General features: G+C 54.7%; 1 protein-coding gene across 2 annotated transcripts in view; it reads left to right on the forward strand.

Moving 5' to 3' along the window:
* The window catches only part of IFFO2 (intermediate filament family orphan 2), a 43,718-nt gene extending 36,971 nt beyond the window's left edge, over nt 1-6,747 (forward strand). For both annotated transcript variants that reach the window (XM_032301827.1, XM_032301828.1), the window contains 4 exons: nt 3,403-3,523; nt 3,633-3,725; nt 4,580-4,710; nt 5,916-6,747. In XM_032301827.1, the coding sequence (XP_032157718.1) occupies nt 3,403-3,523; nt 3,633-3,725; nt 4,580-4,710; nt 5,916-6,021 (451 nt within the window). In that variant the 3' untranslated portion in view covers nt 6,022-6,747. The remainder of the gene's footprint in view (nt 1-3,402; nt 3,524-3,632; nt 3,726-4,579; nt 4,711-5,915) is intronic.
* Nucleotides 6,748-12,704: the final 5,957 nt, after the last annotated feature.

A 12,704-nucleotide genomic window follows, 5' to 3' on the forward strand; every position in this document is an offset into this window, starting at 1 on the left:
GCTCTGGCAGTGCTTTGACTGGCCAGCATGGGGTTCTGAAAGAATTTGGATTTATCCTCAATGGTCATAATTGGGGGACTTTCACATTTTCAGAAGAGGCTTAATGGTAGTGCTGGGTCCTGTCGGCTCGAGCCTTACTCTCCCACTGGTTGTCCCCGAGGTGGGATCGCTGGGTCGACCCCCGTACCAGGGCCCACCAGGCGGGCTGAGGCCGGCTCCGGACATGCACCGGGTGTCCTCGGTCTGTCCAGTCTGTATTCTCCATCCAGACCCACCTTTGACGCTGATCCACAAGGTCCCCTGACTCGGGCTGCGGGAGGGAAGAGGAGGGTGCACCTGCGGGCATTAGGGGGCTGGTCTGAGGGCCTGGACTTGGTGGGTTGGGCTGGGACAGGGTCTCTGGGGCCTACATTTATTTCCTCCTGCCCCTCCGACTGCTCTTACCTGTTCCCTGTCTGCAGCCCCTTGTGGTTGGGCCCCTGGGCCCTGAGAACTCCTACTTTCCCTGCCCTAGGACTCTGGGTTCCCAACAGCAGAGCTACGATTGAGCCCTGGGCTCTAAGGAGCCGTCACAAAACCCCACAGAACCCCTCCCTAGGAGCTCCTGTTTTTTAGGCAGTTGCCTCTGACCTCATGCTTGGTTCAGAAGCCAGGTCTTGGGTCTCCCTCCTGCTTCCTGCAGAGCCGTGGGGCTGGCTTAGCATTACAGAGTCCAAAGGCTGCTCAGCCCAGCCCCTTCACATTCCGGTGGGGAAAGTCAAGTTCAGAGGGGCGTGCCAGGAGTTAGAATAGAGCTGGGCCCCTGACCCACGGTGGAGTCCTCTGTCCCCAGCTAGCTGTCTTTGCTCTCGGAAGAGAGTCCCCCTCCGCCCGATTGGCAACCATCCTCCCTGGCCTGGTCTCTTTGCCGCTGAGCCAGGTGACTTAGGGAGGCAGGAGTCTGACCAGGGCTGGGGTGGGTTTGTGTGACACTTCCTGGTACTTGTCATTCCCTGGGAACAGAACTGAGGTGACGCTGTGTCTTGCGGGCTTGCTGTTAGAGTGTCACAAAGAGACTCCCGGACTCCTGATTCCGTCTTCTGACATCCCGTCCAAATGTCATATTCTCAATCTTTTGGTGATGACAGGGCCTTTGGAAGGGAGCCCTTGGTGGGATCCAGGTTTTCTAAACGTGGTAGCGGGCATTGGGCATTCCTGAGCCTGAGGCAGAATTGTCCAGCCCACACACCCAGGCTGGGTTCATTCGGGTGAATTAAAGGGCTTCACTGAAGAAATGGTCCCCATTTGCAGAAAATCCCCAAGGGATAGATAGGCTGCCTGGGAATGGGGTGGGCTGAAAGGGACAGTCGCAAGAGCTGGGTCTGGGGCCTCCACCAGCTGTGCTACTGCTGTACAGAGGAGGTCTGATGCAAAGTCAGGGTGCCTGGGGTTGACCGGCCTGAATTGGGTTCAGTATCCAATGGGATTTATTGGGTTGTGACATGGCCTGGGTTAAAATATAATAATAATAATAATAATAATAATAATAATAAATATATATTCTATATATATCCTCTGATTGCCCCTCCACCCCTGAAGGGCTGGCCAAGGCCATGCTGACCCCTGCCACCCCCCCGCCTCAGGGTGCTGGCCCCACCCCCAGCATCTCCATCGGCTACTGGCCAGGCTGAGACCCAAGCCAGAGGCTGCCCCCGGCCAGTTCCACTGAAGTCTTTGAATAATGTGCCCCGTGTCAGGGCTGTTTTGTTTTGATCAAAATCTGTTGCTTCGGCTTCAGACCAAGGAGAAGGGGAGGAATTCACTACTCTCCCTGCACCATGGCCAGCTCCTCAGCCCCGCCCTCCCCATCTCGCAACCCCTTTCTCTGGCCTGTCTTCCTGTCCTTTCTGGCTCCCCATTCCTCAGCTGGGGTTTCCTTCAGATCCCAGACGCTAGAAAGGAAGTGAAGTCAGCGGTCGAGTATGTGTTGCCGAGACGGTGGACCCCAGGGGCTAATCTGGAACGAGTCCAGGCCAGCAGCGCCTTCCTCAGCAGCCCTGGCCCGGCTCTGGTCCCCGGGCTCACGGAGCCACCTACAGGCTCCGGCAGAAACTGCTTTTCGGTGGGGGACCAGCCTCCAGGAGGTGCTCTAGGCAGCTTTTATTTATTATTATTATTATTTTATTTTATTTTTTAAAAGATACAGAGAGAGAGATCACAAGTAGGCAGAGGCAGGCAGGGGAGGGGGGAAGCAGGCTCCCCGCTGAGCAGAGAGCCCGGTGTGGGGTTCGATCCCAGGACCCTGAGATCATGACTTGAGCCTAAGGCAGAGGCTTAACCTACTGAGCCACCCAGGCGCCCCTCTAGGCAGCTTTTAACCAGAAATTTTTCTTGGGCCCTGCCCCGTGGCCCCTAAGCCTGATCCATCATGGGAAGGAAGGGAGCAGTGGCCTGGAGCATTGGGGTGGGGAGACATCGGCTGAGAGCCCTGGGACCCCCATTCTCCTCTGTGGCTGATTCGATCGATCAAATGATTTAAGTAAGCCCTGCAGACATCACCCATCTCATCCGATCGAGTTTTCCCTTCAGCTGGGGGAACAAGGGCAGAAAACCCTCCATCCCAGGCAAGCCCGTATGGTCCGTTACCCTGCTTCCAGTTCCAGTGAATCGGGAAGCCCCGAAGTTACTCAGGCTTTGAATCCGGGCCCGATTTCCATCATGCATTGGTCCAGAAGGCCACCTAATCCCTGCAGCCTTCAGTTTCCTCATCTGTAAAATGGGTCCAAGAATCATGCTTGTCTCATAGGCATGTTGGGAGGAGGGAACAAAGCGCAGTGCAACATATGCTTGGCGGCTGGTCCCACACCCAGCACATAATGGGTGCTTGGTGTGTCCTACTCAGGGGAGAAAAGGCGGTAGGAGATGTCTGGTTTTCCACCCCAGTTTCTGTGACAGGCTAGCAGTGTGACATTGGACAAGTGGGTTATTCTTCTGAGCTGCAATTTCCTCATCTGTAAAATGGGCATATTATCAACCTGAGTTGCGGAGAAGGCTATAGAAATCGCCTCTTAGAAAGTAGGGGCTCCAGAAATGAGCTGTTATGTGAATGAAACTGTCACCAGATTGGATTTGGGGGGAAAATATCTTTAGTCTTCGCTGATTAAAGACTGGCATCTTTACAAAGAGACATTTTAAATGGTATAAGTAATATAGCGATCCTTTTTTGTGTTTTAAAAGGGCTGACCAGCCCCCCACCCCAACCCCTGCTGGATAGGGCATGTGTCCCCTTTGGCTGGCAACCCTATCTGTGTGGGACGGACCCCCGGCACGAGCGTACCCATTGGGGTGGCGCCCTTTCTTCCCCGGTCCTGGCCTCTGCAGCTGGGCTCCTGGTCAGCGGTGCCCTCTGCTGTGATCCCACAGGCGGGAGACCTTTGACTTTGACGATGACTGTGACAGCCTGACGTGGGAGGAGAACGAAGACACGCTGCTGCTCTGGGAAGACTTCACCAACTGCAACCCAAGCATCGACCTGCAAGGCGAGGTGAGCCCCCAGCCCGGCTGCTCAGACGCCGGCCAGCCCGCCCCATCCCCACTCGTTCCGGCAGCCTGCGCCACCCGACTCATTGGTCCCCTTTGTTCTGTGTCCCCAGCAAGAGGAAAATTTGGGCAACTTGATCCACGAGACAGAATCCTTCTTCAAGACGAGAGACAAGGAGTACCAGGAAACGATTGGCCAGATCGAGGTGAGGGCTCGGGCTCTCGAGCCCCTGGTGAGGTTCCTGGGATGTGAGGTCTTGATGACAGTCGAGGGGGACGGGGGAGCAGGGCTGGTGGGGTGGGGTGGGCACAAGTTCACAGGTTGGAGGCCTGTGTTTCCCTGCGGGTCCTACCCCTCCTAGGGCCTCAGTTTTCCCTGGTGTAAGATAGAACCCATGGGGGTGGTGATCCGTGTCTGTCCTAGAGAGTTTTTTATGTTATGCAACAGAGAGGGTGATCCCAAACAACGAGAGAAGACGTTTGAGTGACATCGAGGGACGCTAGGCCCTCAGGAAGCCTCGCTAGTACTCACAGGCCCCTATACGTGCCTAGGGGTGGTTGGGTGTCTCCGGCCTGCCCAGTGGGTACTGTACCCTGTTAGAGCAGCAGAGGAGAGAAGACTGACTGAGACCCTGGCTGGCCCGGGGTCCCCTGTCGGGAAGCACCCTGCAGGCCGGCTGTCTGCACCCTAGAGCCTGTGCTTGGCCACATCTTTCAGTGAGAGTGACTGCTGGAGAGGGAGAAGACCAAGCCTTCCCTGGGGGCTCTGTCATTGGTAGAGGAGAAGGGTCAGAAACATAATGGAGACCTGAGAACTGTCCTAAGCAAGTCTGTATAAAGCAGGGCAGGAAGCTGGGGGAGGTGGAGTTGGGGGACCCCATGCAGGCTGCCCCTCGTTCCCTGCAAGCAGTTCTGAGGCTGGGGTCCAGCCTGGGGAGAGTGCAGGGTGTGGTGTCCCAGGGTGGCCTCAGAGCCACCAAGGATGTGCGGAGGAAGTGGCTGAGGGTTCCTGAGTGTGGGGGACTTGGACTCACCTTTCTCCTGCTTTGTGGCCTTTCAGCTGGAGCTGGCCACGGCCAAGAGCGACATGAACCGGCACTTGCACGAGTACATGGAGATGTGCAGCATGAAACGCGGGCTGGATGTGCAGATGGAGACCTGCCGCCGGCTCATCAAAGGCTCTGCGGACAGGTGCCTGGCCCCTCCTCCCTGCGGGTGCAGTGGCGGCGTCCTTGGCGGGGATTTGTGGGGCTGCGTCTTATCGCCTGGTCCATTTTGTCTGCCCAGCCCATCCATCCATCCATTCACACATCCAGTATTAGCCACCTGCTGTGTGAGGAAGGACTTGGGCATCTGATCCCGCGCACCTCCCGCAGCAGCCCTGCCCCCACTGACTCAGCAGCTTGTCATTTCCAAGGCCTGCTCTGTGCCAGGCCTCGGGGACAGTGATGAACAGAACAGCTGCAACCCCTGCCCTCTTGGAGCTCATGCCCCACTTTCTGCCCAGTCGCCGGGTAGAAGAGGGACGCAGGGCACTTGTCAGCATCACTGCTGATGGGGCTCCTGGTGTCCGTGGGAAGCAATTTCCATTCCTTTCCTGTCCTCCCACCAAGGGCCACTGGGTCTGTCCCCAGGACACTGACATGCCTCAGGCCCCTTGTGTTTGCCAGGGAATGCCAAAACAAAGACAGAACTCTTGCCTTCAAGGAACACAGCCTTTTAGGGGAAACAGGCCAGTAATAACATGAGATGGTACATGAGAGATGCTGGGCAGGAAGCACAGATGTGTTCATTGTACTTGTTCTTATTATTATGACCGTCGTTCAGGTTATAAAAGAGGGAGGGGCAGCTCAGTGGGGGAAGGGGCTGGGTTCAGGATGTCATACCTTTAGCTCATTGTTGTCCCTGGAATCCACTGTCGTCACCTCCGTCACCTCCGTGTTCCGATGGAGGAACAGGTTAAACAGCTTGCTCCTGGCTCCCCCTGCTCATCCAGGATAGGGCCAGGATCCGGACCCAGTACTACTAGCCGCTGTCCCATGTGGCCTCCTGTGAGTTAATTAGGGTTTACTGAGCACCTACTGTGTGCCTGGACCTGTGTTAGGTGGTTAGAGAGTAGGACCAGAGCTCGATCCATGGATCCTGCTCCCAGGGAACTGTCCGTGCCCAGAGCACTTAGAGGCCATGCAGGGGAACCTGAGAGGTCTTGAGGGTCACAGTCAACTCCGTGAGCTTAGAAGATTCTAAGGAGAGCAGAGTGAAGGCGGGGTCTCAGGGCGGGATCACCAATGATTAGATTTTATGCAAGGGGCAGCTCAGTCCTTCCCAACCCTTGGATCCCTTCAGGAGTCCCCAGGCTGCCCTCTGCATGACCCCTGTTCTCTTGTGCCTTTCAGGAATTCACCATCTCCCAGCTCCGTGGCCAGCAGTGACTCAGGAAGTACAGACGAGATCCAGGATGAGTTTGAGCGGGAGGCGGATGTGGAACCCATGGTCAGCTGATGACGGAGGCCCCCTGTGCCTGCTGGTCTTGGTGATGGCGCCTCTGCCCCTCTCCCCATGGGGCCAGGAAGGCTTCTTGGAGTGGGGCTCCAGTCCTCACCACACAGACTCCCTCTGCCCTCCCTTCTCTGGAGGCCCCGGGGGACCGCTGCTTCCTTCCTTCAACCCACCACCAACCAGTGCCCCGCCTCCATCCACCCACCCAAGGAATGGTGCTGTCAATTTCTATTGTTCTCCACGTTACAAATGCAGACTTCTGTCCGGACGATGCAGTGTTAACTGTGCCTTTTCCCTTAAGCTGAGCCACTTTGAGCTCCAAAGAATTCTTCCTAGCAGGTGTTTTTATACAAAACTCTAAGGTGGGGACAGGGGGGGCCCCTGGCCTGATCTAATGTGGATTTCTCCCCTCCCACCTGCTTCTCTGATTGGCCCTGAGCTCTTCCCCCCCCCTCCTCTGCCTGACCTGAGTTGGCCTAGGGGTGGTCCACTTCCCCATCCCTAGGAAGAAGCTGTTTGCCTCTGCAACCTTTCCAGGCCTGGGTGGGGGTCTCCCCAGTGTTTTTACTTACTGACAAGAGAGAAAAGATAGCAGGAGGAGAGCAGACAAAATTTTATTTTCTTTCTGGATCGAGTGGCGCAGCGGAGGGACAAGGCACTGTGCGGGAAAGTGGAGTCTCACTGTGTTTAAACTACTATGCAAAAAAAACAAAACAAAACAAAAAAAAAAGCAGCTTGCCTTATATCATTGTGGAAGGTAGGCCGTTGCCCAGACTCCTGGTTTTCCGCTGGAGCTGGCAGGGAGGCGGAGGCCAGGGCGATCTGTCTCGCAGCGAGCACTGACTTGGGAGTAGGGGTTCTGTCAAGGTTGGTAGTGAGGTCGGTGCGGGGAGGGGGGGGTGGGGGGGGGTGGGGGGGGGAGGGCTGCAGGGCCATCGGCCCACCTGACTGCTTGCTTTCTTGGGACCTTTGTGGGGTGGGAGGGGTCTTTTATTGCCCTGATGACTTGATGTTTCTCTCTCCCTTCCCAGCCAGTGATAAGGGGCTACAGATTTGTAATTTCTCTGTGAGAAAGCCTGGAGGGGGCGAGGCCTGGTATCCAGCCCTCCGCAGTGGGGCTGGGCTGGCCCCGCCTGCTGCTGTCTTGCTTGGTTCTCTACTGCACCTAGTCGCGGGCTGTTCGGCCACTGGCGGGCACTGGAAAGGGACAGGAGAGAGGCAGCAAGGGCTGCGGGCAGATCGGAGGAGGCAGGAGTGGAGCTGGAGTGTGAGAACCATCCTTTGTTCTGCTCATGGCCATATGCAAGCCTGTTTCCCTACCTGACTTGATTGACCCGCCAGTGTGGGGAGTTAACCTGAGCCAGTATCTCCCCAATGCTTGGGTCAGAAGGCCCCTTGTGGAGGCCACCCGCCAAATCTCAGGGTGGAGCCAGATGAGCAGGTTTTGCTTTTTTTTAAAAAAAATTTCTTCCTATACTCACTCCTGGGGGCATGATGGCCGATTTTTGTGTTTTTGTTTTTGTTTTTTTTTAATTGGCCCAGGAGCTCCCCCTGGAGGTCCAAGAAGCAAAATGCGCCCGAGGCCCAGAACTCCCCACCTACCTCTCTCCTGTGGAGGCGGAGGAGGGCCTCTGACTGTAAATCCGACGGCAGCCCCCTGTCTTTCTTCCTCAGGGTACCAGCGACTGTAAGGGCCTTCTCTCTCTTCCGTTTCTCCACCTGTTTTGCGGTCTTAAAACCATTGTACATAATATTCATATTATATATATATACATATATATATGAGAGAGAGAGCATGTGTGTTAGTGACCATATGTAATTTTTATTTATCAGAACTTGGTGGCCTTTATTGTGAGTTTCTCTCTCTCTCTCTTTTTTTTTCTTTTCCTTTTGTGGTTGTCGAGGGAACCTGCTGGTCCCCTGTGGCAGTCTGGCCCAGAGGCTTCCGTTCCCAGCTAGACAGCCCCTGGGTAGGTACGCAGAGGGACAGTGGTTTCAGAGGAGAGACAGCCCCTGGCCCTCCTCCTCACTGACCCTTGTTCTAAAGGTTACAGGGTTCAAACATACCTGATTATTATTGTACTTAGTGTTGTAGTTGTAGTTTTAGTTTTATTTTAACCAAAGTTGGGCGTGGACCTCAGCTGCTGGAAAGATTTTCCGTTTCTGGGAGGACCCCCCCCCCAACCCGCATCCCCAGGCCTCCTCTGTCTGGGGCTGAGGGGGGTCATGGAATGACCTGGTTTGGGAAGCAGAGCAGAGGCCAGGCTTGGGTTGCTCCTCAAGGTGGTGGGGAGGGTGACAGAGCTGTCTGTAGTGTTAAGACAAGGCAGCAGTGTAAGTATTTCGGAGGTACCGAAGGGGACCGTGGCTGTCGGTATCCAGTGGTGTTATTTATGCTCATGTACATAGGACGTTTGCCTCTGGAACTAGGGTGCCAGGGAGTGTGGAAATGGCAATAGTCAGACATGGACGCTGGCCATGCAGCTTTTTCCTGCTGGTTTTCCAGAGCTGCTCTGCCCTGGGGAGCTTGGATCTGGGGCAGGTGGACGCGGGGTGTTGGGGGCGGCAAGGATGTGGCTGACTAGCCCGGCTGCCTCTCTCCCCACCAAGTTCTTTTTTGAGTTTGTTGCCAGTGGGCCCTTGCTCGTGCCCCTGCCATGAGCCCACAGCTTGCCAAGAGAGACCCCAACGCTCGCTGGGGCAGCCCCCGGTCTGGTTGGGACGAACTGCTCCGTCCTTTGTAAAGCTGTAAATACTCAAATTTCTATTTCTAAGCCCAGTGTCATATTGACATTGGTATCTTAAGGTTGTTCTCAGATGGGCTCTCCTGTGCTGCCCTCTCTCACTCTCCTATTTTTGGGGGTTTTATAAAAAGAGAGGATTGGGGAGGGACAGGGAGTCCCTGGTTGTGGAAGACACACGTGCACGCACGCACACACACACACACATGCTCCTCTGAGACTCCAAATGGGGAAAAAACCCACAAAACATTGGCAAGTAAACACATTTTGTTTTCTTGTAGCAATATATCTTGAGGTCTCTGAAGGGCCAGTCCATCGTGGACTTAGCTCTGACCTTCAGAGAAGCAAACCACTCGGGCTTGGAAGAGGGGAGAGGGTGTGGGGGAGGGGGTAATAAGGTGTAACTTAAGCTAAATGTAATCTATTTATAAAGTAAGAGATTCTCATCTATTTTTATGAAAGGAAAGGGTTTTTAAATCTAGGGTAGGCAGTTCTGGTAGCCCGGTGTTCTCCCGTGAACAAGACGCGTGTCACTGCTGGTCTGAATTTGATCAGTGCCCCTCCCGTCTCCTGGGCCTCCCCACCCTCCACCCCTGCACCTGTGAGCAGCTTTAGCAGAGCCTATGTTCGTCCCACCTCACCCCCATTTCCCTGTTCCTTGACACACCCTCCAGCTCCTCGGTCCTTGAAAGTCTCGGGGTGGGGGGCACCTGTGGGAGTGGGTGGGCAGCGGGGAATTCAGAATGGAGGTGGGTGGGGAGGAGGGGAGAGGGGGCACCGGGTAGGGGACAAGCTCTGCCTCAGAGGGTGGGCTCTGTTCGGTGACATGGGTCTGGTGTGCCAAGGTCCATTGCCAGGTCAGCTGTATTTGGGAGAGGTTGAGAAGCAGCGGACCGTGGGTGACTATGGGACTGTCGTTTCAGGGGGCGCTCGGTTTCCTTGGGGCCTGGACCCTACTGAGTCCCGGGTGGTCCGGGAACTGGAGCAGGAATGGAAGGGCTGGGAGTTGCCCACCACCCAGCCCCAGCGGTGCCCACTCTAGGCCGAGGGTCTGGGGCAGGAACCCGGATGCTGGGTTCCACCATCTTGAGAGCCCGAGCAATCCTCCTGACATGGGGAGTCTGGAGGCAGCTGGGTGGGTATGGGTAAAGGCTGATTCTCTCGGAAGGGGAATTTTCTTTGATTGGAGGATTTCCAGGTTTGGGACTGGCCCTGGGCTGTGTGTTAGTCTTGGGCAAATCCCTCGCCATTCCCACCGCCGGGCCCTCTAGAGAAATGAGGCAAGGCGTCATCCCCACCCCCAGCAAGACCCCTTCTTGGACGTTTTAGCATCTACCTGATTTTTAGCTCCATCCAGGGAAACTTTGTATCCCTCAGTCCTATCCCACCCCACTGTTGCTCTTTGTCTGCCAGTTGGGTCTAGTGTCAAGGGGAAAGGGGGGGTTTATACTCATTGAAAGACTACTGATCCTACCGGAAACCAACCTGTTTACTGTACTGTTGTAAATATCATGCCCTTTATATCCTGTATATTGGCTTCTTTTAAATAAAGTGAAATGTCTTAGAATTGATGGTGCTTTTTCTTTTCTTTTCTTTTCTTTTTTAAATTGAGGATAAAATAGTGATGGGCAAAGGGCAAGAGGCCTGAGGGTTGCATAAACACCAAAACAAAGCCATTAGCCAGCTGGTGATAAAATAGAGAAAATTCACATCCCTTGTTATATGGGCACCTCACGGTGAAATCTTTGGAGGGTGATAGAGCAGACTTTATTACCATACACACTTTACGGAAGGGAAAGAGCGAGCCAGAGCGATCGCAGGCTGAGTAACTGGCATCGCCTGGTTTGCAGTTGAGGTCCTGCTAATCATACCCCCCCCCCCTTTGTTTAACCTCCTTTTATGGTGCCCACGAGGGGCCACCTTCTGGGACTCTAGATTTGACCTTGTCCAGTGTTCTAGTTTCTTCCTATTAATGGCCAAATTTAGGGAGACCCTGCCTCTTGTGAGCTGCCCTGCTCCCCACTAGGGTTTTCTCCAAGGATTCAGAGGGACAGACGCCAATTCCAGTCTATTTCTTTACCATCTTTAAGACTTGCGCTTAGGGGCGCCTGGTTGCCGGGTCTGTTAGCATCTGCCTTTGGTTTGAGTTATGATCCCAGGGTTTTGGGATCAAGCCCTGTGTCGGGCTCCCTTCTCTGTGGGAGCCTGCTTCTCCCTCTCCCTCTGCCTCCCTCTTTCTGTGTCTCTCATGAATAAATGAATAAAATCTTAAAAAAAAAAAAAAAACACCTTACGCTTAACAGAGCTTCCTTTTCTCCTCACTCTTTAAATTCCCCAAAGTGTCTTAAAGGGTGTGACTTGGAGAAAGAGGAGTAACATGAAATAATGCGGGCGATACCCCCCCCCCCCAACTATAGAAACCGAGTCCCAGGGAAATAAGGTATTTTGCCAATGTCCTAAGGAGGAACCACAGTCAGCAATAGCACTCTCACTCCTCACCAGGTTCTCCGTTGCCTTTGGAGAAAATATTAACGGGTAATTCGGAAGAGAGCTCTAAAAGCTTCAATTAATTTAGGAATGGAATGAATCCTGAAGAGCCAGCCATCAGGAAGTCTTCAGAATCCGTTTTTTTTTTTTTTAAGTATTTATTTATTTGAGAGACCAGGGTGGGGTAGGGTGGGGTAGGGTGGGGGGAGAGGGGGAAGGGCAGAGGGAAAGAGCCTCAAATGGACTCCCGGCTAAGTGCAGAGCCTGATGTGGGGCTCGAGCTCACCACCGTAAGATCAGGATCTGAAATCACAAGTAGGTCGCTTAACCCACTGAGCCACCCAGGCATTCCCAGAATCCCAATTTTAAATAAAGTGTTCAAGCAAACAACTTCTCCAAGAGAAAACCAAAAATCTGACTCGGGTTGGGGGTGGGGAGTGGTGGGATGGAGCGCAGGGACAACCAGTTCTGAGTGTTACAGGATTTCTTTTCCTCCAGTGCCCCTGGTTCTTGGTCAGGCCGCTTGGAAGAAGGAAGAGGTAGACCACACAGAGTGGTGGGCAGCAAAGCAAGGTTTATTGAACGATCGTAAAGTTTATTGGATGATAGAGTACAAAGCTCCCAAAGGGCGGGGAGGGGGACCCGATAGGGTGGCCAATTTGGCATTTAAATCTAGGGGCTTTATGGGCTGGTTGGCCGGCTGTTTTACTCTGATCAGCCCTGATCTGCCTTTCTTCTTCATCATGAAGTCAGGGGCTTTGAAGGAAAAGCTAAGCATGGACCGGCTGGGTTTTCTCTCTCACTGATCCTAGTTGGCCAGGAAGCAGGCCGATTTACCTAAGCGCCAGGACCGGAGGTGCAGGGTGGGTGGGTGCCCACCAGGCGGAGGCTGGAGGCAGGGTCTGTGGGCTCATCCCAGGGGCTGCTGCCCCCCGGGTGGAGGCACGGGGCTGGCCGCGGTGTGGCCCCACGGGGTCCAAGAGTCTGATGGCCACTCGGCCAACGGGAGACGGAACCGTCAGTCCGGGACGCTCACCACACCTGACTCACCCACCCGCCGTCCTTCCGCGGCTCCTTACACTTGTCCCATTCCGGCTCTCTCATTGGCTCTTTCCGCCACGCCCGGAGAAGGCTACAGGAGGACCGCCCACCCGATTGGCTCACAGTCTTCGGTGTGTCATTCTGATTGGTCAAGGGGGCTCACGCCCCCCACTCCCCGCCCCCCGCAGGGCGGCTGGGCCATACCATAAAAGACGAGGGGGAAACGTGTAAATAACAAAGCTTCCCTTTTGGGCTGCCTTGTCCTAGTTCGCCTGCTTGCATCTCCAGTGCCTTCTAATTAGAGTGATCGCATTACGAAGAGGAAGCACGGAGGCTTTTCGGGTGAGTCTGACGCGGAAGTCTGCCCAGGGATCCGCTTTCCCCCCTCCCGCCAAGGTCGTACGCTCCGGGCGGGGC

The sequence above is a fragment of the Mustela erminea genome, chromosome 10 (genome assembly GCF_009829155.1).
Source record: "Mustela erminea isolate mMusErm1 chromosome 10, mMusErm1.Pri, whole genome shotgun sequence".
NCBI classification, from domain to species: Eukaryota; Metazoa; Chordata; class Mammalia; order Carnivora; family Mustelidae; genus Mustela; species Mustela erminea.